Source organism: Dysidea avara, chromosome 1, assembly GCF_963678975.1.
Source record: "Dysidea avara chromosome 1, odDysAvar1.4, whole genome shotgun sequence".
Lineage (NCBI taxonomy): Eukaryota > Metazoa > Porifera > Demospongiae > Dictyoceratida > Dysideidae > Dysidea > Dysidea avara.
In genome coordinates, this window is record NC_089272.1 from 19,216,991 (window position 1) to 19,239,904 (window position 22,914).

General features: G+C 35.7%; 1 protein-coding gene across 1 annotated transcript in view; it reads right to left on the reverse strand.

Annotated features, from left to right (window-relative positions):
- Positions 1–22,914, reverse strand: part of LOC136265576 (titin-like) — a 46,302-nt gene that overhangs the window by 20,434 nt on the left and 2,954 nt on the right. Inside the window, exons 3-15 of the mRNA XM_066060482.1 lie at positions 21,875–22,195; positions 21,504–21,818; positions 20,314–20,946; positions 18,138–18,458; positions 17,756–18,079; positions 14,184–14,504; positions 13,809–14,132; positions 12,670–12,990; positions 12,173–12,496; positions 11,641–11,964; positions 8,729–9,046; positions 2,274–2,906; positions 1–321 (exon numbers count right to left, since the gene is read on the reverse strand). Of these exons, the coding sequence (XP_065916554.1) occupies positions 1–321; positions 2,274–2,906; positions 8,729–9,046; positions 11,641–11,964; positions 12,173–12,496; positions 12,670–12,990; positions 13,809–14,132; positions 14,184–14,504; positions 17,756–18,079; positions 18,138–18,458; positions 20,314–20,946; positions 21,504–21,818; positions 21,875–22,195 (4,800 nt within the window). The remainder of the gene's footprint in view (positions 322–2,273; positions 2,907–8,728; positions 9,047–11,640; positions 11,965–12,172; positions 12,497–12,669; positions 12,991–13,808; positions 14,133–14,183; positions 14,505–17,755; positions 18,080–18,137; positions 18,459–20,313; positions 20,947–21,503; positions 21,819–21,874; positions 22,196–22,914) is intronic.

Sequence of the window (22,914 nt, forward strand, 5' to 3'; positions counted from 1 at the left end):
CAATAACATCCAGTGTAATGTTGCTGGTGGCCATAGTTGGTGGACTAGTATTGATCACTACCTTACACTGGTACACTCTACCATCATCAGTCGTGCTCAGTAGTGGAATGGTATGGTATACCTTGTACAATACTAAATAAGGTCTTGTTGAAGTGACATTCACTCCCTCAATCCTGTTAACTTCTGAACCATTGTTCCTCCACACAATATCCACTCTACTGGTGATACCTCTCACAGTAGTCACACTACACTCCAGTGTTAGTGACTGACCAACTGTTTGGGTAGTGAGTGTATGCACACTCACATTGTAAGGATGTATAGCTGTAAAAATTACACAATGTCAATTCATATATATACACAGTAGTATGTAATGGTACCCATCTTGTATTTTACATCCTACTTTACACACCACAAATCTTAAAACATTTACATGGATCATGATTTGAAGCAGTTTGTGAAATAAACTTTCTTTAAATTTCATTTATCACCACTTTAACTATAGGCACAATTTGACCATCACAAATGAAGCATTACAATTTGTCCAGGTCAAATTTCCAGATTTGCAGATCCTGTTTGCTGTGTATTCCGCCACTATTCAGTATTTTATTTGAGGAGTACATTGCATTTGTACACCCATTAGTTATTGCGTAAATAAAGTATAAAGGTACATAATATCTTTTTCCATGCAGACTATCAGTAAAAAGTATAAGTCAGGAAAGCATAAGCAGCTACACCTTCATTGTTCTATATAATAAGCATCTATTGCAGACCAGGAAATGGTTTACTTTAAAGTAATGACTATACATAAGACCTGACACATGTTGTGCACACCAATCATACTTTGCCTTGAACTCAACACAAATTATTTTTACTTAGAAAATTTTAGACATATTTCCTATGATATCTGAGGTCATTATGTAGAAGAGAAACCAGCGGTAGGGTTACTAACTAGCTAGTAACCTGTGGTTTAGCTTTTAGTTGTTTACTAGCTATATAATAATGTTCATCTACTAAAAATGAAATAACCTTACTATTAGCTTAATATGTACTTTGTGGACAATCTAAATAAACAAATGTCAAGGGATGTTATAAACTCGAAAGGTAAGTCACAATACTACAGTAGTAACCACAGTTTGCCACTTTCTTTTGTAGGTAAGAGGTTTCCATAGCACACTTTCACTCTTCCTTTATCTGCTTTGTTTACTAAAACACTTAGAAAGTGCTTATAATGCATCATAAGTTAAGAAACTTTGTTAGTGCATTCTAACTATAACATATACAATGATAGATTTCATTGCAATAAGAATTATAATAAACTAATTCAAGTTGTGCTTTGGAATATAGTGGATAACAAGGTTTGGGAAGGTAAAGAAGGTACTGTATGACACAAGAATTTTGCTTGTAATTCCTTGGACAAAATTTCTGTTGCAAGATACCAACATGAGTATATTCTGAGATTACTGGCCTTTTATGTGTTGATGATGTGTTAGCAGCATGGATGTGTGCTAAGGGTTTATGGTTAGTAAAGTTTATGCCATCCCTGAAGCACTAGCATCTACAGAACCCTTCTTGGTAGTCTCATTTTAACAGAAATAAAATTGATGAATTTTTAGACATGGTGTGGTGGTTAAGTGTCTGATGGTATTATCACACAGTGAGGCATATTGTGTGTGTGTGTGTGTGTGAGTGTGTGTGTGTGTGTGTGTGTGTGTGTGTGTGTGCGTGCGTGTGTGTGTGTGTGTGTGTGTGTGTGCATGTGTGTGTGTGTGTGCGTGTGTGTGTGTGTGTGTGTGTGTGTGTGTGTGTGTGTGTGAGTGAGTGTGTGTGTGTGAGTGCGTGTGTGTGTGTGAGTGCGTGTGTGTGTGTGTGAGCGTGCGTGTGTGTGTGTGTGTGTGTGTGTGTGTGTGTGTGTGTGTGTGTGTGTGTAACATTTGTGATAAACTGTAAATATATGTAAGTGGGAGGTACATAATGCTGTCAGTATACTGTACAACTAGATGAAAGAAAATTCCAACAAATTCTTACTTAACAAATTAAATGTCGGAAAATCAGAAAATGGTACATTACTCAACACTAGTACTGCACCATATAGTACATTAAAATAGTCTTAAATATGTTTAGAAAATTAATGGTTAACAAATTTATTTATGCTGATTCATCAAATTAACCAACCTTTCTTCTAGCAAATTGTACAGCATTCCATGTTTGCAGATGATAAGGTTTGGTACGTAAATAAACTACATTAATTGCAAATTAATAATTATGTAACTCACAAGTGTTTATTTTGATTTCAATGAAGCTAGAAATATTGGTTTCCAGTATCATCACATTACACTCATAGTTACCCTCATCTCCCTCCATCAGGTACATAAACTGGAGACTGCTAGTGTAATTGTTACCACTAACACTGGTTGGGCTGATGGTTACTCTATTATCTTTTGTAATAGTGTCTACTCCAGGTCCCATCCAACTTATCATTACTGAACTCAGCTCCACTCCACTAACTGTACTCACTGTACAGTGTATTTCTTGAGGACTACCTACCATAGCTCCTTGTATAGGACCAGATGGTGTTGTACTGACTGTAGGAGTAGGAACTGTAACATCCAGTGTGACACTACCAGTAGCCATAACTGGTGGACTAGTGTTGATCACTACCTCACACTGGTACACTCTACCATCATCAGTTGTGCTCAGTTGTGGGATGGTGTAAGCAGCTGAATATACTGTTTGACTTGTACTTACAAAGGTTCCATTTATTCTTTTAACCACTAAACCATTACTACTCCACACAATATCCACTCTACTAGTGATACCTTTCACAGTAGTCACACTACACTCCAGTGTTAGTGACTGTCCAACTATCTGAGTGTTGGGAGCAGTGACATTGACAGATGGAATAGGAACTAAAAGAGAACATGTTAGCATTTAGTATTAGGAAGGGACTATCCATCTGGTTCTGCACGTAATAAAAAACTTAGATAAAAAAGGTTGGCCAAACAAAACAAAAGAAAACCGTGGCTTGAACTGGTGTGAAAGGCCAATGTTGTACCAACTGTTCTACCACTGCTAGTTATCCAGCTCTCTTACTTTTCTATCTTAAAAATGTGATTCAATAGGTAACCTGTATATAGTAAGAAGACTGGGTGAAGAAGAAACTAAGGCTAAACTCAACCCTACCCCTAATGCTAACCTCAAGTTTGCTTGTTAAGCAAAATGATGTCCTTCACTGTCTGTATGAAGATAAATTTTTGGTGAGTTAGAGGTGAGTTAAGGTTGGCCTGGCTTCACTGGGATGCTTGCTTCGCTTGCTCCAACCCTACATTGCCTCAAATTCACCAAAAACTTACCTTCATATGATTCTTGTACTTAATACTAGAGAAATGATGGGTGAGTGCCGGACAAATAGCCTGTATAAGTCAGAGTCCGGAACCATACTAATAGCCACCATGCTAGTATTATACTATGCTAGTATTATAATTATAATGGTATACTGTGTCTTCAAGGATTTAAATAAGCTGAAGTGACATCAACAATCGCTGATGTGCAGTCAAGGTAATTATTTACATCATTGATGGTATTTAAATCTTCAAAGATTCCATACTACAACTGTCTAAGTGTTAGACAATGGCATACATTCAAGCAGTGAATTGTGTGTAAGTGTCTAAAGACTGAGCATACGAAAGACTGCTGCTAACCATGGAACCTTGGAGCATGACAACAGTTTATAAACTCCAATACAAGCTCTGTATTTGAAGTTATGCAATGTATGAGAATGGCCGTGAATGTAAAAAGCTAACACAATGTATGTATACACGGACGTCTACAAAGAAATTTATACATTAACCAGCTACAGCCATTGTCTAATTCTCATTGAATAGGTACAAAAAACAGGTGCAATGGATTACCTACTGTAAGTGCAAATTTTTCATTACAAATGTGTCGCCTTTCTTGGTGTTTATTGAAGTAAATTGTCTATATAGTGAGGTGGATTAACTGAAAAATACATAACAATTGTGCATTTAGTGATAAAAGCACCAAATGTGGCACAGAGGCAGAGGATCACCTCACAAACAAATCAGTATATTGGGCCAATGCATACCACGCCCCCTTTGATAGATTCCACCCACTCAACCATACTAACAAAAAATTGTGTTTAATTACATAATAAACCAAGAAAATGACAAGCTGAACATAAACTCTCTACCATATGATGTAGAATTACACTACTTTACCTATTTTGGTATACAGACATGGCCAAAGTGCACTTCGTGTGTAGCATTTCTGCTGAGAGCACTGCTGCGACAGTATAACTATGAATGACTACATCATTACACACTCATCAGTTGTAAACTCATTTGATGTTTTAGCAATCATGCTCTTATATACTTTAAAAGTGTTAAAGGTAAGAGCACATACTGTACATTCTAGGAAATATATGACCAGATTTGTGAAAAGGTACCTTTTCCACACACAATTTGACCCATTTTTTGAACTTTGAAGTTTCATAACTCTTATATTATTGCATGTAATTGCCCATGAGTGCAGTTAAAGTATCTGGCTGCAGTTTGGAAGTCATGTGTTACATAGTTTTGTTTACTGGCATGTAATATATGTAAAAAGGTACCTTTTTGCAAATTCTGTTGCATATCTATTCAACCACCCCCTCTATAACATCTTGTATTATTTACACGTACTGTACATATGGTTAAGGTAAATGTTGCTGTAGCATGTTAGATTATAAGAAAACCATTACATGTATGTGTATATACATTTAGTGATAAACTTAGCTATCTGGTTAATGAGGCCATTGAAGCCCCACCCACTTTAAGATATACCACCAAAACCATGAAAAAGCAATCATTAGAGTAATACTATAAGTATTATGAATCTTGTCTTATTACATACTGTATATGAATTCAAATTATTCTAGACTCTGTGGTCAACACATGGACTCAGCAACGAGTTTACAAAAAATTAACTAGGTACATACTTGGGTATTATCGCATAGTAAAAACTTTGGCGAATTTGGCGAATAGCGTTCAATTTGCCAAATTTTTTTTCGCCAATTATTTTAGATGATCACACGAGTACATTGAGTAACTAGAACTTGAGATGAAGATCAGCTTTTGCACATCAGCTAGTTCATCGTCTCGCAATGGATTTGGCCAAATACTTTGATATACATGATAACCTCTGCTACTGAAAATGTAAATACGGTCGCTCTCAGCATCGCAGGAGATAGCAAAGCATGCCTTTGCTAGCACGTCATTAGCTAGATCAGTATAGCTACAAAAGTACTGCTACAAAAACAATGCTAGCTACTTATATACTTACTACACTACTTAACTGATGAGTTGACACCTTGTCGTTATCCTTACGTACTGTCGAGTAAAAACTTTGGCGAATATTATTTCAATTGCCAAAGTTTTTTCTGCCAATTTTTTCAACAAAGGAGTTTTTTCACACTTTTTTACCACCAAAGTTTTTTACTATACGGTATGTTATCTTGAGACTTCAAAGTTTGTGATCAAACACAACATTGTGTATTCAAGTGCATCCTTCTTGGATTTGGGTAGATCTCATGCATTGACAAAACTTGACAAAAATTTTTCACAAAGCAGCCTGCAGATCTCGCTAATCAAGGCCAATCTAGAAAAACGGAGAGAGTCAGGGAGGCCATGTATGGAGGCGGCCACTGTTAGCAGTTCCTGCTGCGGTTGGATATGGACAGAAGCTGACCTATATGAACCATATAGTCTGCACATTTACTGATTCTGTCATACAGCAGGATGACAAACCTCTGAATAATGTGTGTAACATGTTTCAGTGGTTCATTTGCTATATAATACAATATTAACAGTACAGTTGTGAGCTCTGGCAGTGCATTTTCAGGTATTCCATGCTTTTTTTCTTACTGCGTATGTCCAACAAAGCTGGAAACAATCTGAAAAATCACAGCCTGAACTTTAGTATGTATAGCTGGGCAATGGATGATGCTACAGTGTTTATGTCTTCACCGTACACTAGTCCTTAAGATTGGGCCATGTTTACTAAGGCTAGCACAGGCTCATAACCAGTATTCTTAGCAGGACCCTTTTCTGTTCAGTGTATGTTTCTGAAACACAATTTGCATGGGAAGCATGCAAAAGCTAGCAAGTGTGGGGAAATGCTCTATAGAAAAAATTTGCACTTAAAATAGCTAAATACTTTAATATGGTGATATTTCAGCAATATTATGTTTTGCTGAATTGTTTTAATTAAAGTTGACCGTAATATCGAATATTTGATTGCTCTGCTTTTATTAGTACCTCGATTTGAGTTTAATGTACTAGTAAATTTTAACAGAGGGCGGTTTGTCTGAGGTCACCAAATCCCCTTTAACTATTGGCCTGTAGCAGTAAGGGGTAAGAAGATCAAACCCCTAAAAATGTTTACCTTTCCAAAGCACTTGACCGGTTATGAACAATCTTTAAGTGCTCGTGCAAGATTGATGGTATTATTGTCATTATCCAACTCACAGGCTTTGGTGTGGGCCTTTGGCAGGGCTGATATTTTCCTCAAATGCCATTAAAATATCTCTCTTCTGAGCTCTTACATCAGTAAACAGATCTGAAGACACTAATTTAATAAAAGCTACTGTGGAAGTGAATTACATTATTAAAAGGGACCAAAATATTAATAAATATTACTTGGTCAGAACTGTTTCCTTGCATACATCATGTTTGCCAGATATTCCTGTTTTGCATCAAATGTAGCTAGTTACCAGCCAAAACAATGATGTCATCCACCGTGCATGTGCAGCCAAAATTCATTATTTTGGAAAGCTAAATCTTTTTCGGGAGTTTAGTCCAGTGAGTTGTCAGAAAGAATCTGTTCTCCTCCCTGCTAGCTGCTAGCCTTATGTACTTGAAGGTCCCAATCTTAAGACACATGATAAAACGCAAACCCTGCAGCATTATCCATTTCCCAGCTGTTCAAATTCAGGTTGTGACACCGATTCCAGGTTTTTTGGGTGTAGTCAGCATGGAATACCTGAAATTCACTGCCAGAGCTCACAACCTCACTGTTACTATTGTATCATACACCAAATGATCCAATGGAAAATAGTATACACATTTGTTCAGAGGTTTGTCATCCTGCTGTATGACTGGACTTGTAAATGTGCAGACAATGACAAAGCCTGATGAAAATTTTTCACAAAGGGAACTGCATATCTCACCAAGCAAGGCTGCTCTAGAACAATAGAGAGTGCTACTTGTCAGGGAGGCCATATATATGGGGCAGTCACTGTTAGAGGGACTTTTGTACGGCAGTGAAACAGGTATGGTAATAAACTACAGAATCTATGTAAGTAATTGTAAACTAAAGAACTTATGTACCTAATAAGACAATTGGGTTCATCACATTTTTGTATTACTTTTTTATGGTTTTAGTGTTGGGGCTTACAATGACCTAACCAGATAGCTATGTACACGCAATGGCTTTCTTATAGTCTAACACTCTATTGCAAAGTGTCCCTTGACTCTTATAATACAGTACATGTACATAATACAGGACGTTATATTACAGTTGAATAGATATTTCCTAGTATGTACAGTATATTTTCCTACCTTTAACACTTCTTAAATGAAGTAAAATATATGAGAGCATCTACATGATTGCATAAAGTATCAAAAGAGTTCACAACTGATAATGTATTGAAACAATGTTCTCAGTAGAAATACTACATGTAGAGTGCATTTTGGCCATGTATGCTATACCAAAATAGGTGTAATTTTATGTCATATGATAGAGAGTTCATATTCAGTTTGTCATTTTCTTTGTTTATACATTAGTATTTTGTTAGTGCGGTTGAGTGGGCGGAACCTATCAAAGGGAATGTGGTCTGCATTGTCTCAATATCCAGATTTGTTTGTAAGGTGATCCTCTAACTCTGTGCCAAATTTGGTGCTTTTATCACTAAAATGCACAATTTTATAAATAATCCACTTCACTAATAAGAACTATTTCTTGGTGACCACCTTTAATATTGCAATTTTTTTACTCAGGCTTGTAAAGGCTGCACCCATTATTACAACAGTGCTGCCACTTTTATATGGATAATTGTGTTATGATACTACAGTACTATAAATACCAAGTTGACAATTGGTTCAGTAGTTTTGAATATTCAAGCCGGGCTTCAAATTATGTTTTGGAAATGATCTGAAACATCCTGTTATGTGGGTTGGAAAATACTCGATAGTACTGTACAAAAACTTCTCAGACATTAGCCAGAAATGGTCGGAAAATGGCAGATGTCTGACCATAATTTCAGGCTCTGTTAAGCACTATTCTGATTTTCCTGCATGATGTTCCAAGCATGATAGAACCACCTTTAATTTGTTCTTGGAAGAATTATTATTAATGTATAGTTTTGGGATGTTATCTTGGAAATGTTGATAATTGATTTAATTCTTGATTTAGGAAATGTTGATAATTAGCATTTCTGTGGATGGACCATTATAATTTACAGAGTAGTGATATAGTTAAATGGTGATAAAAATTTGAGCAAGTCAGCTTGAACATTATTATCTGAAAACACTCCTTCAAGTAAGTTTTATAGCAATTTCATAGTTACCATTGACCTATACTTAGATCCTTCTATTGTTGCATGCCTTAATACTATGCTTTGCAGCTTTCTATATGTTTATATACTACTGTAATACATAGCTAATTTGTCGCTTACCAGTCACATCTAGTGTTACATTATCACTGGTCATAACTGGCGACAGTCCATTGATCACCACCATACACTGAATTGTTTGACCTTCATTGGTTGTGTTCAGTTGTGTTATAGTATAAGTGTCAGTGTATATCACTGAGTTCCTTGTTGTGGAATTGATTGCATGTCCTTCTATTTTTCTTAGTTCAACACTGTCAATATTCCACACAATATCCACTCTACTGGTGATACCTCTCACAGTAGTCACACTACATTCCAATGTTAGTGACTGACCAACTATCTGAGTGTTTGGAGCAGCCAGAAGAACAAATGGAATGGGAACTGTCGTCGAGTTTTGTAAAATGGAGAAAACAGTTATAAAACATACAGTGATATAATAAGACTTAATAAGAGAATCAATGACATGTTTTATTTCTAATTGACTACTAAGTGTTCTGTATGCAGTGGCAGATCTAGAATTTTTAAAAGGGGGTTTCTTAAAGTTGGTATACAGCTGAAACATATAAAGCGTCTAGGACATTTCTCTAGAAAATTTGAGATTTTAGAAACTCTAAGATCAGATTTTAGGCTACTTTTAGTTAACAATCCAATGCTTTAAACTGTATCTTGATCATTAATGCAATGGGAAGTGATGTTGCTGAGGGTTAATAACTATAAATGGCATTAGTTAAATGCAATTGCATGCATGTTACTGAAATACAGTGGTACATAATGACAAATTAGCAGTAATGAATCTAATTGAGCTAAATTTAAAAGGGGTTTCTGTTGAAACCACATAAACCCATCTAGATCCTCCACTGGTTTGTATGTAGGTATATGCAATAACAAAAAGTGAAGTGTGTTAAAAACAGAGCTCTTACTTTGTGTAAAATAAAAGCCTAAAGGCAATAGCACTGTGTAATATCTATCTTTTTTTAACAGATTACACGCTTTATGAAAAATACAGAAAATTAATGAACTTCAAACCTATGTTATATACTTGCAAATGATGGCAGTGTACACAGCTGAAAAGCTGTCCAATTGTCTACAATTATGTGGAGTCCAACAATTTCTCTCCAATTGATGCATGCATTGAACCTTATTGGTACAACTTTTTCAACCTATTTACAACCTTTTAACACTTTCTTGCTTGTTGTTTTTGTTCTTGCAAGTAAAAACTTAAGTATAAGGAACACGTGGAAGGGAATTCTGTTATTATCATACAATACAATAGTACTGTATAGTAGGGACCACAAAGGAGTGGGCATGGCCCATGAAAAAAACATCACCCAAATACCAGCCTCACATTTCCCTGATGAGAATGAAGCAGTATTGGTTAGGCCCAAACGAGCCATCAGATCAACCCAAAATGCTTTCAACAAGTTGCTACAAAACAGAGGCATAGGAAGATATTTAACTTATGGGTGCCCAATGTTAAAGCTGAAGACCAAAAAAAAAAAAAGGTCGCCAGCAATACGTGACTGCTTTATTAGAGTCATTGACTACTCTATTTGATCTTTTCAGTAATATATAGTACAGTGTGCTGACACCCATTAGTTATGCAACTGGAAATATTTATAGGTGCCCAAGCACCCATGGCACCCATGCTTCCTACGCCCCTGTGAAATTTAAAAAATATATTTTTAATGGAATTTCCTACTGACTGACTGACTGAATAGCTGACTGAATGATGCCTTCAGAAACGTAAAACTCGATAATGGCTAAGGCTACATACTTGATTTTTCACTGTTCGATGTCACTTCGGCCCGAGAGGTGCCTTTTGGCATACCGCAGTACATACAATGCATTCTTCATGGACTTACCAGTGTCTTCCTATGTGTCCATTCATGTTTGCTGACAGCAAAAAGTGTTGATTTGGTAGTAGCATGTGATGGCTTCCCTTCATAATGGAAATCGTCAATATTATTTATAATAGCTACTTTGATTTCAGAGGTACTTTTTGAACAGTTCTTGATTTGTAATGCTGTGTAATGGGTTGAACATAGCTGACAATGAAGCGTAATGGATACTTCACTTTTCAGATGATAATAATAAGCTGGAGTGCACGGCACCATTTCTTTCTTTTGATGCAGTATGTGTGTATTTACCAGTCACAATAATTTATTTTACAAAAAAAGTTAACAAACAAGTACACAAAAAAATTGGAATTTCCAACTAGAGTGGGGACCATAGCGCATCAATAAAAAGTACTGAAACAAGCTGGAGTAGTACACGATATTAGTAAAAACAATAAGAAGTGATATATCCCTACTATATGCATGGTATCTTGAGCACAGTAGGCCCTGGGATATAACACTTCTAGTATTATTTTACTGTGATTTAATATCATGCACTACTCCAGCTTGTTTCAGCACATTTTATCGATGTGCTATGGCCCCTACTCTAGTTGAAAATTCCAATTTTTATGCGTACTTGCAATTTATAAGGCTAAGATATAAGCTGTAGGATACTATAATTATTGTGTCTACACACTACATTATTTTAGTACAGTAAATTATGGAAATAAAATTTGAAAATACATATACCATGTGACACTGCATTGTGTCTACAGCCTGCACAACAGTCACTGTTTCCTATAACATTTTTATGTACTATAGATCCACTTCAATACAAGGTTTAATGTTCAACTTTTTGTCACTCTTAGTTCAGTACATCGAAATACTGTAACTGGGGAAAAACAGTCCAGTAAATGTGACATGTACCGGTGCTAGTATACCAATAAAGTCATGTTAGGAATTGTTGTATGCATAAATAAGGGATAGGCTCAACAGTTATTGAACTGTTTGCATATTAAGCATACTGTACAGTTAGATAAATACATATTATGAATGTATGTACAGTATTTGTATATATATATATATATATGTCTGTAGATAGATACATAGACAGATTAAAATATAAGAAGTGTTAATCACCTGCAGTGTGTCTTATTTCAGCTAATTTTGATGCAATGGTTTCCAGTATCATCACATTACACTCATATGTACCCTCATCTCCCTCCATCAGGTACATAAACTGGAGACTACTAGTGTAATTGTTACCATTACCACTGGTTGGGCTGATGGTCACTCTACTATTGTTTGTAGTAGTGTCTCCTCCAGGTCCCATCCAACTTATCATTACTGAACTCAACTCCACTCCACTAACTGTACTCACTGTACACTGGATATCTTGAGGACTACCTACCATAGCTCCTTGTATAGGACCAGATGGTGTTATACTGACTGTAGGAGTAGGAACTGTAAAACAAATACAACCATGTGTATGCAATCGCACTGACTATATAACTATACGTTGTATTGGAAATTCATATTTTAATTTTGGATATTGCGTGTATGACAATAAATTAATTAATTTAAAACATGCATTTTGTTAACAATTTGTAATACGGTATCAATTTATGCATGTGAATACATGAGTATGCACTGTTTAACACATTGCACATACCAATAATATCCAAGATTACCAATCTACTGGTAGCAATTATCTCAGGACTAGTATTGATCACTACTTCACACTGATATATGGTAGCATCATCATTAGTGTTAAGTTGTGTAATGTTGTGCAGGTCTGTGTATAACAGTGAGTCTTTGAATGTTGTGCTAATGCTGACTCCTTCTCTAACATGAGAAATCAACCCATTTCTTCTCCACACAATATCCACTCTACTGGTGATACCTCTCACAGTAGTCACACTACACTCCAGTGTCAGTGACTGACCAACTATCTGAGTGTTGGGAGCGGTTAAGTTCACAGTGGGAATCGGATCAACTGTAGTGTAATATGTCATAGTAAAAATGGAGCATTGGCATTAAGTACCTACTACAAATACAACAGTCAAATAGAAATTTGAATACACCAGACACTAATACAAGATATATGATAAACAAATGCATAATCAATAAGTAAAATCAACATACTGTATGACAAGGGATAATACTTACCTACAACGTCAAGTGTTATGACACTAAAAGCTCTTACAGGTGGATTGCTATTGATCACCATCTCACATTGAAATGTTCTATTAGTATCAATATCTTTCAATTGTGTGATGGTGTAGAGTTCTTCATAATACATAGCACTGCCTATTATGAAATTGGGATTAGCACTTTCAGTTCTCTTGAGCAACAAATCATCACTACTCCATACAATATCCACTCTACTGGTGATACCTCTCACAGTAGTCATACTACACTCCAGTGATAGTGACTGACCAACTATCTGAATGTCGGGAGCAGAAAGAGTCAAGTTGATGGGAGCAGGAACTAGGTTACAGTAATAAGAATATTTAATCAAACTGTACAATGAATTATCAAGGTACTGTATTTAGTCCTTAAAAACAAGTAACAGTAAAATAGGCAGTGGGTTATTAACTGCTATTTAGTAATTAGACTTTAACTATCATAAGACAAGAAAAGTTTTCTAACCAGTTGTCTAGCATTGCATGGTATAAGTTATCCAAGTGCATTTATACACTTAGCAATTAAAGCTCTTGGTATTTCTTTATAAATTATGCTTAGTGCTGTATTTGCTGGACTAGTATAAAGCCACAGTGCAATAAAATTGTAATTGGACTACAGGTTTGGAACAAACGTTTAACAACATGCACTAAACATTACAATCTATATAGATACTGAAAATGTATATGAAATAAGCTGATGAAGTAAAACCAATGCTCACTCAATGTTCCCACACTGGTTGCTTAAATTATAGCTATATCACAGCAGGAGTAGAATATCTTAGTTATTGACATGAGTCTAAGGCAAAGCTGAGGACAACTGTCAATAACTAGATATTCTATGACTAGTGTGTTAGTGCTATATCCAATTGAAAGACTTGTGGATACTTTGATGTATATGGCAGCATGTTATACTGACATTGCACATTTAGTTTTAATGCATTTGTTGTAAGCAATAAACACTATTTTGTTGTTAAAGGTAATAATTTAACACCATACTGGACTGAGGGTAGTTGGCAATTGCTATCATACAATTCCTTCAAACATGGCTTCACTCACTGGGATATATAATTACAATATACAATGCAATTTACATAAAGTTTTTAGAAATCCTTAGTTTCTTACTAGTAAGGCTAGCTATTTCCATTAAATCGAATTCTGTAGTTTCCAATATCATAACATTACAAATGTATGGTCCATCATCTCCCTCCATCAGGTACATAAACTGGAGACTACTAGTGTAATTGTTACCATTACCACTGGTTGGGCTGATGGTCACTCTACTATCATTTGTAATAGTGTCTCCTCCAGGTCCCATCCAACTGATCATTACTGAACTCAACTCTACTCCACTAACTGTACTCACTGTACACTGGATATCTTGAGGACTACCTACCATAGCTCCTTGTATAGGACCAGATGGTGTTATACTGACTGTAGGAGTAGGAACTGTCAAACAAACAAATATTTAACACTAGCAAAATATAAATTAATTTGTACCAGTAACATCCAGAGTGACATTGCCAGATGCTGTAAGTGGCAGATTTTCATTGATCACTGCCTCACACTGATATGTTCTACCATCGTCTTTGACACTCACTGGTGAAATGATGTAAGTATCAGTGTAAATATCAAAGTTTGGTGTGTCTAAATTTCTTTTAGGTTGCTCTACATTCTTAAGCACTAGCTCTCCAGTACTCCATGCAAAAGCTACTTTACTGGTGATACCTCTCACAGTAGTCACACTACACTCCAATGTTAGTGACTGACCAACTATCTGAACATGATGTGCTATGACACTGACAGCATAGGATGTTGGAACTAACAGCAAAATAGATATATTAAGGATGACAGTAAACTGGCAGTAATGTTGCATTCATATAGTATGTATGGATATATGTAGTTATTATAAAGCAATAAAGGTCTGAACTGCTGATTAAGGTTTTTTTATATTTATACATTTAAAATATAAAAAGAAGTGAAATCCATTCAAAAACAATCAAGTTGGGTGCAGCCTTCAAAAACTTGTGCGAAAAAAGTTGTGGTGACAGCCATGTAAAGGATGCAATAATGTTAATGATAATAAATTTTAACAAAACACAAGTTTTTTACCCCTGCTTTTGAAGGCTGCACCCTTTTATACAGCTTAGCTGTTTTGCATGGATGTAGTTAACAGGTGCATATAAGCATTATGAAGCCATTAAAGCTCTGAACTGTTGATTAAAAGTGTTTCAAGCAAGAACAATCGAGTTGTAAGGCTTTAAAATGACTACAGTATACACTGAACAAATTCAGGTGCAAATGTAGCACACACATTTTAACATGAAATGAAGTAGTTCCAGACAAAATACCCATTGGTGGTATTCACTCCTAATAATATTATTGGTTTTGTGTGGCTCAGGTGAATAAAAATAGATATTATAGGGTGTTAAGCTGGATACTAGCAGCTGCTGTATAGTGCACCCAGCCATATGATTTCAAAATCCTGTATAGTGCACCCAGGCATATGATTTCAAAATCCTGTATAGTGCACCCAGGCATATGATTTCAAAATCAGGTTATACTATTGGAACTCAAGGAACTATATAACCATGAATTATGAAGCAATTACATAAATTTGGACACTAAAAAATTAATGTGAACCAATTTGCAGGTTTTCAAAAAGTTATGTCTGCCTATCAAACTCATTTTTAAATGAAAATTACATCAAGTCAGAGATATCTGACATTTATTACATTTAGCATATTCACATAATTTTTGATACATTAAAAAACAGTTACAGAGCATTTTTGATTGCTACAGTACATTTTGTTCACAAAAATGGACGAGTCCTAGGACTATCATGGAAATAATACATATTTAGTGCCACAATTGAAAACTTTTAGTAGTTGAGAGGATGGACTAGACTTATCCACCTGCTCATCCTGTTCTAATGCAGGCATAGCACAGGTGCAATGCCTATTCTATTGATGATAAGACTACTCTGTGAGTTTCCAATTGTTTCATGTGTCCTGTGTGTATACCTCAAGTCGACGATTCTCTATACCAGTTAAAGCACTGCTTAGGCTGATGCTATCATCAAATAAACCACTCAAAGAATAGTCTGGAGATGAAATATATTTGTCTCTATTGTGTACTCTTTTACATGCTATATTTGATGTATAACACTTGCGGCAGTGCTCTAACTCTTACATACATGAATGACCACATATTTTACATTCATTTATTAATTCTGTAATGAAAATTGCAGCACATGATTGTGTAATATATATCCAAACAAATAAACTATGCTAAAGTGGATCTGTAACTTTTGTACATAATGTCATCATCATATTTATTGTGTTCAGTGAAAAGAATTTGGATCCCTGCAAGGATGTGGTAGTGATAGTTGATGTGTTGTTTAGCCTTTACAGTGAACCTGTGTATTAAGGATGCCTTGAGACCTACCAAAAGTGTCCAGGTGTCCTAATTTTCCAAGTCAGTTTACATACTAAGGATACTTTGGGACCATTACCAAGTGTCAGGTGTCCGTATTTTCAAGAGTCCTGATTAACAGGCTCTATTGAAGCAACCGTGATCAAAATCGTTAAGTATGTTTATAAATTAAATCCAGTGGTTCTGCTCTTACAGGTTGGTTGACTGGTTAGCCAGTGCAATACAGGCTATCAGCCTACACTGGCTTGGTTCTGGTCAGAATAAGGGATGCACCAGTTTTACCGGGAATTTTTTTGGAAAAATACATAGGTAAAAGCAAAGAGCAAAATGCTGGAAAATAAGTGAAAAATTGGAAAAATGGGTACCAAGGAATGGCAACTTAGCACATTTTGTATGGAAAAGATTGAGATACTCTAATAGAACAGTCACGCATAGTATTAGGACAACATATGCTCATAGGAATGGTGACTAGAGCTCTAATAGAGCAGTCACTATGTATGAAAATTCTAATAGAGCAGTCACACATGCTTGTAAGTTTGAGATACTGCAATTAATTTTTATTGATGGTCAGCAAAATAGAAAAAAATAAGTAAGAAAAAAAGAATTGCCGGAAAGAAAAATAGGTGAAAAGAGGCAAAATAGCTAGCCAGAATGGGTGATACAGTGTATGTAGTAATCACTCAAAGCAGTTTACATATTAGCCTGCAAATAGGCTTGGAAGTTCTATAACTATCTGATGTCGAGTTTTGGGTCTATCAAAGTGCTCTTACAACTGCCAAATATAGAACAGTTGCATTCTGTATGGCTTTTATAGAACCATTTTTTGCTTTCATCCTCAAGGTTCTTTATATATACATGTATATTGGCCTAAATGTTATTCAATAGTTCATGAAAAGTAACACAAAAGGTGTGTGAGGTGGAAGGGATTTGCTATGGGTAAGTTGAAACATTATTTACACCATGTCTGGGCACACCACACAATTTGTCTCTTCTAATGTATCTAGTTTTTTGGTAGTTAGCTACTACTAGCTACTACTAAACTCAGATAATCCCAGAAATGTAAGTGGCTTATTGCTTTGTATCTACAATAAATATGTTCATTGCTCTTTACCCCTACTTTCAGTCTTTGTCATTTAGATTCAACATTATAATTTATTCCCAAAAAAAAAAAAACCACTTTGTTCATCATTAAAATAAATGCTACATAAAACAACTTAGAGCCTCCATGACTATAAAAACAGCATAAAAGTTTTGTATAAATGTCAATTATTGGATACTACACAATAGCTAAGGAAATTACCACATCAAGTGACACTAGATTATGCAGTAGTTTTATAAATGTTCATAGCTACTTCCTTGAGACAAAAGTTGCTCATTTCCAGCTAATATAGCCACTTAATTCAATAGAGCAGCCAATTATGCTATACCTATAGATACTCTTATAGAGGAGTCAGAAACTCTAATACATAGATATTGACAGTACTATTAGTGTTTTTCTGACAAGCAAGTATTTATAGTTTTTGTACAATTAAGTACTTCAGCTATATATATGTAAATAGTGAACAGCACAATAAGAAGAAATTGGTTTTCAAATATTCCTACTAATTTAAAAAGGTGAGTACTACTGTACCACTCACCGGAAAGTTTCTTTATTTCTGTATAGTCTGATTCTTTAGTTTCCAGTATTGTCACGTTACAAGTATATACACCCTCATCTCCCTCCAATAGGTAGGTAAACTCAATAGTGCTGATATAGTTATCATTAATCAAAGTAATTGGACTGATGTTCACTCTACTGTCATTTGTAATAGTGTCTCCTCCAGGTCCCACCCAAGTAATTGATACTAGACGAGGGTCTACTCCACTAACTGTACTTACTATACAGTGTATTTCTTGTGGGCTGCCCACCATAGCTCCTTCTATTGAACTAAATGGTAATATAGACACTTCAGGGAAAGGGACTACAAAAACAAGACATAACATATTTACATACATCTTGGTCAGCAATTTAAAACACACCAATAACATCCAGTGTAATGTTGCTGGTGGCCATAGTTGGTGGACTAGTATTGATCACTACCTCACACTGGTACACTCTACCATCATCAGTCGTGCTCAGTAGTGGAATGGTATGGTATACCTTGTACAATGCTAAATAAGGTCTTGTTGAACTGACGTTCACTCCCTCAATCCTGTTAACTTCTGAACCATTGTTCCTCCACACAATATCCACTCTACTGGTGATACCTCTCACAGTAGTCATACTACACTCCAGTGTTAGTGACTGACCAACTGTTTGGGTAGTGAGTGTATGCACACTCACATTGTAAGGATGTATAGCTGTAAAAATTACACATCCTTCTTTACACACCACAAATCCTAAACATTTACATGATGTTAATGGATCATATGATTTGAAGCAGTTTGCAAAATAAACTTTCTTTAATCACCACTTTAACTATAGGCACAATTTGACTATCATAAGTGAAGCTTTACAATTTGTCCAGGTCAAATTTCCAGATTTGCAGAGCCAGATCCTGCTTGCTGTGTATTCCACCACTATTCAGTATTTTATCTGAGAAGTACATTGCATTTGTCCACCCATTAGTTATTGTGTAAATAAAGTATAAAGGTACATAATATCTTTTTCCATGCAGACTATCAGTAAAATGTATAGGTCAGGAAAGCATAAGCAGCTGCACATTCATTGTTCTAATAAGCATCTATTGCAGACCAGGAGATGTTTACTTTAAAGTGATGACTACATAAGACCACATTATTGTTGACGCCTGTTGTGCACGCCCACCATACCTTGCCTTGAACTCAACAAAAATTACTTCTATTTAGAAAATGCTATGCATATTTCCTGTGATGTCTGAGGTCACTATCTACTGTACGTAGAAGAGAAACCTAAGGTGGGGTTACTAACTAGCTAGTAACCAGTGGTTTATCTTCTAGTTGTTTACTAGCTATATAATTATGTTCAATTGTGTTCATCAAATAAAAATTGGAAAAATAAAAATGAAATAACCTTACTGTTAGCTTATGTACTTTCTGGACAATCTAAATAAACAAAATGTCAAGGGATGTTATAAACTCGAAAGGTAAATCACAATAATACAGTAGTAACCACAGTTTGCCACTTTCTTTTGTAGGTAAGAGGTTTCCATAGCACACTTTCACTCTTCCTTTATCTGCTTTGTTTACTAAAACACTTAGAAAGTGCTTATAATGCATCATAAGTTAAGAAACTTTGTTAGTACATTCTAACTATAACATATACAATGATAGATTTCATTGCAATAAGAATTATAATAAACTAATTCAAGTTGTGCTTTGGAATATAGTGGATAACAAGGTTTGGGAAGGTAAGGAAGGTACTGTATGACACAAGAATTTTGCTTGTAATTCCTTGGAAAAAAAATTTCTGTTGCAAGATACCAGCATGAGTATACTCTGAGATTACTGGCCTTTTATGTGTTGATGATGTGTTATTCTGTACATACAGCAACATGGGTGTGTGCTAAGGGTTTATGGTTAGTAAAGTTTATGCCATCCCTGAAGCACTATCATCTACATAACCCTTCTTGGTAGTCTCATTTTAACAGAAAATAAAATTGATGAAGTTTTAGACATGGTGTGGTGGTTAGGTGTCTGATGGTATTATCACACAGTGAGGCATATTGTGTGTGTGTGTGTGTGTGTGTGTGTGTGTGTGTGTGTGTGTGTGTGTGTGTGTGTGTGTGTGTGTGTGTGTGTGTGTGTGTGTGTGTGTGTGTGTGTGTGTGTGTGTGTGTGTGTGTGTGTGTGTGTGTGTGTGTGTGTGTGTGTGTGTGTGTGTAGCATTTGTGATACACTGTAAATATATGCAAGTGGGAGGTACATGATGCTGTCAGTATACTGTACAACTAGATGAAAGAAAATTCCAACAAATTCTTACTTAACAAATTAAATGTTACAAAATCAGAAGGTACATTGCTCAACACTAGTACTGCACCATATAGTACATTAAAATTACTCAGCCAGATTAGAAGTTGATGGTTGACAAATTTATTTATACCGATTCATCAAATTAGTCAACTTTTCCTTCTGGCAAATTACCTATTGTACAACATTCCATATTTGCAGATGATAAGACTTGGTACATAAATAAACTACATTACTGTAATTGCAAATTAATAATTATGTAACTCACAAATGTTTATTTTGATTTCAGTGAAGCTAGAAACATTAGTCTCCAGTATCATCACATCACACTCATAGTTACCCTCATCTCCCTCCATCAGGTACATAAACTGGAGACTACTAGTGTAATTGTTACCACTAACACTGGTTGGACTGATGGTCACTCTACTATCATTTGTAATGGTGTCTCCTCCAGGTCCCATCCAACTTATCATTACTGAACTCAACTCCACTCCACTAACTGTACTCACTGTACACTGGATATCTTGAGGACTACCTACCATAGCTCCTTGTATAGGACCAGATGGTGTTGTACTGACTGTAGGAGTAGGAACTGTAACATCCAGTGTGACACTACCAGTAACCATAACTGGTGGACTAGTGTTGATTACTACCTTACACTGGTACACTCTACCATCATCAGTTGTGCTCAGTTGTGGAATGGTGTAAGCAGCTGAATATACTGTTTGACTTGTACTTGCAAAGGTTCCATTTATTCTTTTAACCACTAAACCATTACTACTCCACACAATATCCACTCTACTAATGATACCTCTCACAGTAGTCACACTACACTCCAGCGTTAGTGACTGACCAACTATCTGAGTGTTGGGAGCAGTGACATTAACAGATGGAATGGGAACTAAAAAGAGAACATGTTAGCATTTAGTATTAAGAAGGGACTATTCGTCTGGTTCTGCATAATAATAATTAATATGCTTAGACAAAAAAGTTGGCAAAACAAAAAAACCAAAACTGTGGATTGAAACTGGACCACCGGTATGAAAGGCCAGTGTGGTACCAACTGTGCTACTGCTGCTAGCTACCCAGCTCTTTTACTTTTCTATCTTAAAAATGTGATTCAATAAGTAACCTGTTTATAGTAAGAAGACCACGTGAAGAAGAAACTTAGGCTGAATTCAACCCTAACCATAACGCTAACCTCAAGTTTGCTTGTTAAGCATAATGATGTCCTTCACTGTCTGTATGAAGGTAAATTTTTGGTGAGTTAGAGGTGAGCTTATGTTGGCCTGGCTTCACTAGGATGCTTGCTTTGTTTGCTCCAATTCTACATTGCCTCAAACTCACCAAAAACGTACCTTCATATGATTAGTGTACTTGATACCAGAGTAATGATGGGTGAGTGCTTCACTTACAGTATATTGATAGCGAAAATAATAAGCCTTGATGCTTACTTACCATAAAAGCGGGCCAACTCTACTGCATTTGACACTACAGTTTCTAATATCATCACGTTACACTTGTATATACCCTCATCTCCCTCCATCAGGTACATAAACTGGAGACTACTAGTGTAATTGTTACCACTACCACTGGTTGGGCTGATCGTCGCTCTACTATCATTTGTAATAGTATCTCCTCCAGGTCCCATCCAACTTATCATTACTGAACTCAATTCCACTCCACTAACTGTACTCACTGTACACTGGATATCTTGAGGACTACCTACCATAGCTCCTTGTATAGGTGTTATGACAACCATAGGGGTAGGGACTGAAAATAAAAATATCTGGTAGCATATATCACATAAAGTTTGTTCAAATATTTACCAGTAACATCCAGTGTAATGCTTCCAGAAGTCGTAACTGGTGGGCTTGCACTTATCACTGTCATACAATGGTATGCCTTATCATCAGCTGCAACACTTAATGGAGAAATTGTGTGCGTGTCAAAGTAAGTATTGAAGTTTTGAGTTGTAGAATCACTACTATTTTTCTCTTTTTCCTGGAGTATAATTCCATCGCTACTCCAAGTAAATGTCACATTACTGGTGATACCTCTCACAGTAGTCACACTACATTCCAGTGTTAGTGACTGACCAACTATCTGAGAATGGCGTGAAACAAGACTAAACCCATAAACTTCTGGCACTAAATGTGAAATAAAGAATCATGGCTAAAATTGTTGATTAGAATTCAAGACAAATGGCTATGTATGTATAATTACAGTATTGAAATCCTAAAACACCAATATCAGTTTTGGTTTTTGTACACATGTAAAAGTATGTATATGAACAAAAACTTGTTCACTTTTGCTTGAACATAAAAAATACTATAAATTAATGAACAACTATAAGTTTTGTATTCCTAGGATTTACAGGTTTTAATTAACCTTACAGGGGTAGTACCCACACAAAACTCCACTCCATCTACGAACAAGGTCGTGATGTCATACCACACTGCTGCACATTCACCTTGCATTAAATACCACAATTAGCCTTTTTTCATTGTAAAATAATTTTCGTATACAAAACTTGTACAAAAATTTCTTACATGAAACGTTTTACATAAAATTGAACTACTCTAATAAAGCAGTGATTCATGTAAATCATATGAAAATATTTTACACGAAAATGTGTATCATGGAAAATTTTTGCACGAAAATGAAGCGAATTATGGTACATAATATTGTAGTTGAGATTATGGCCAAGCAAAGTTTACAGTATTCAGCATTAACATGGCAAGTTTATGTAGAATGTGTATGATTTAAATTTTTAGATTTTTGCAGCTACAAAAAGGAAGTGATTTAGGATTAATGGAAGGAATAATGTATTTTCTTTAACTGTATCACCTCATCCAAAACAAAGTAG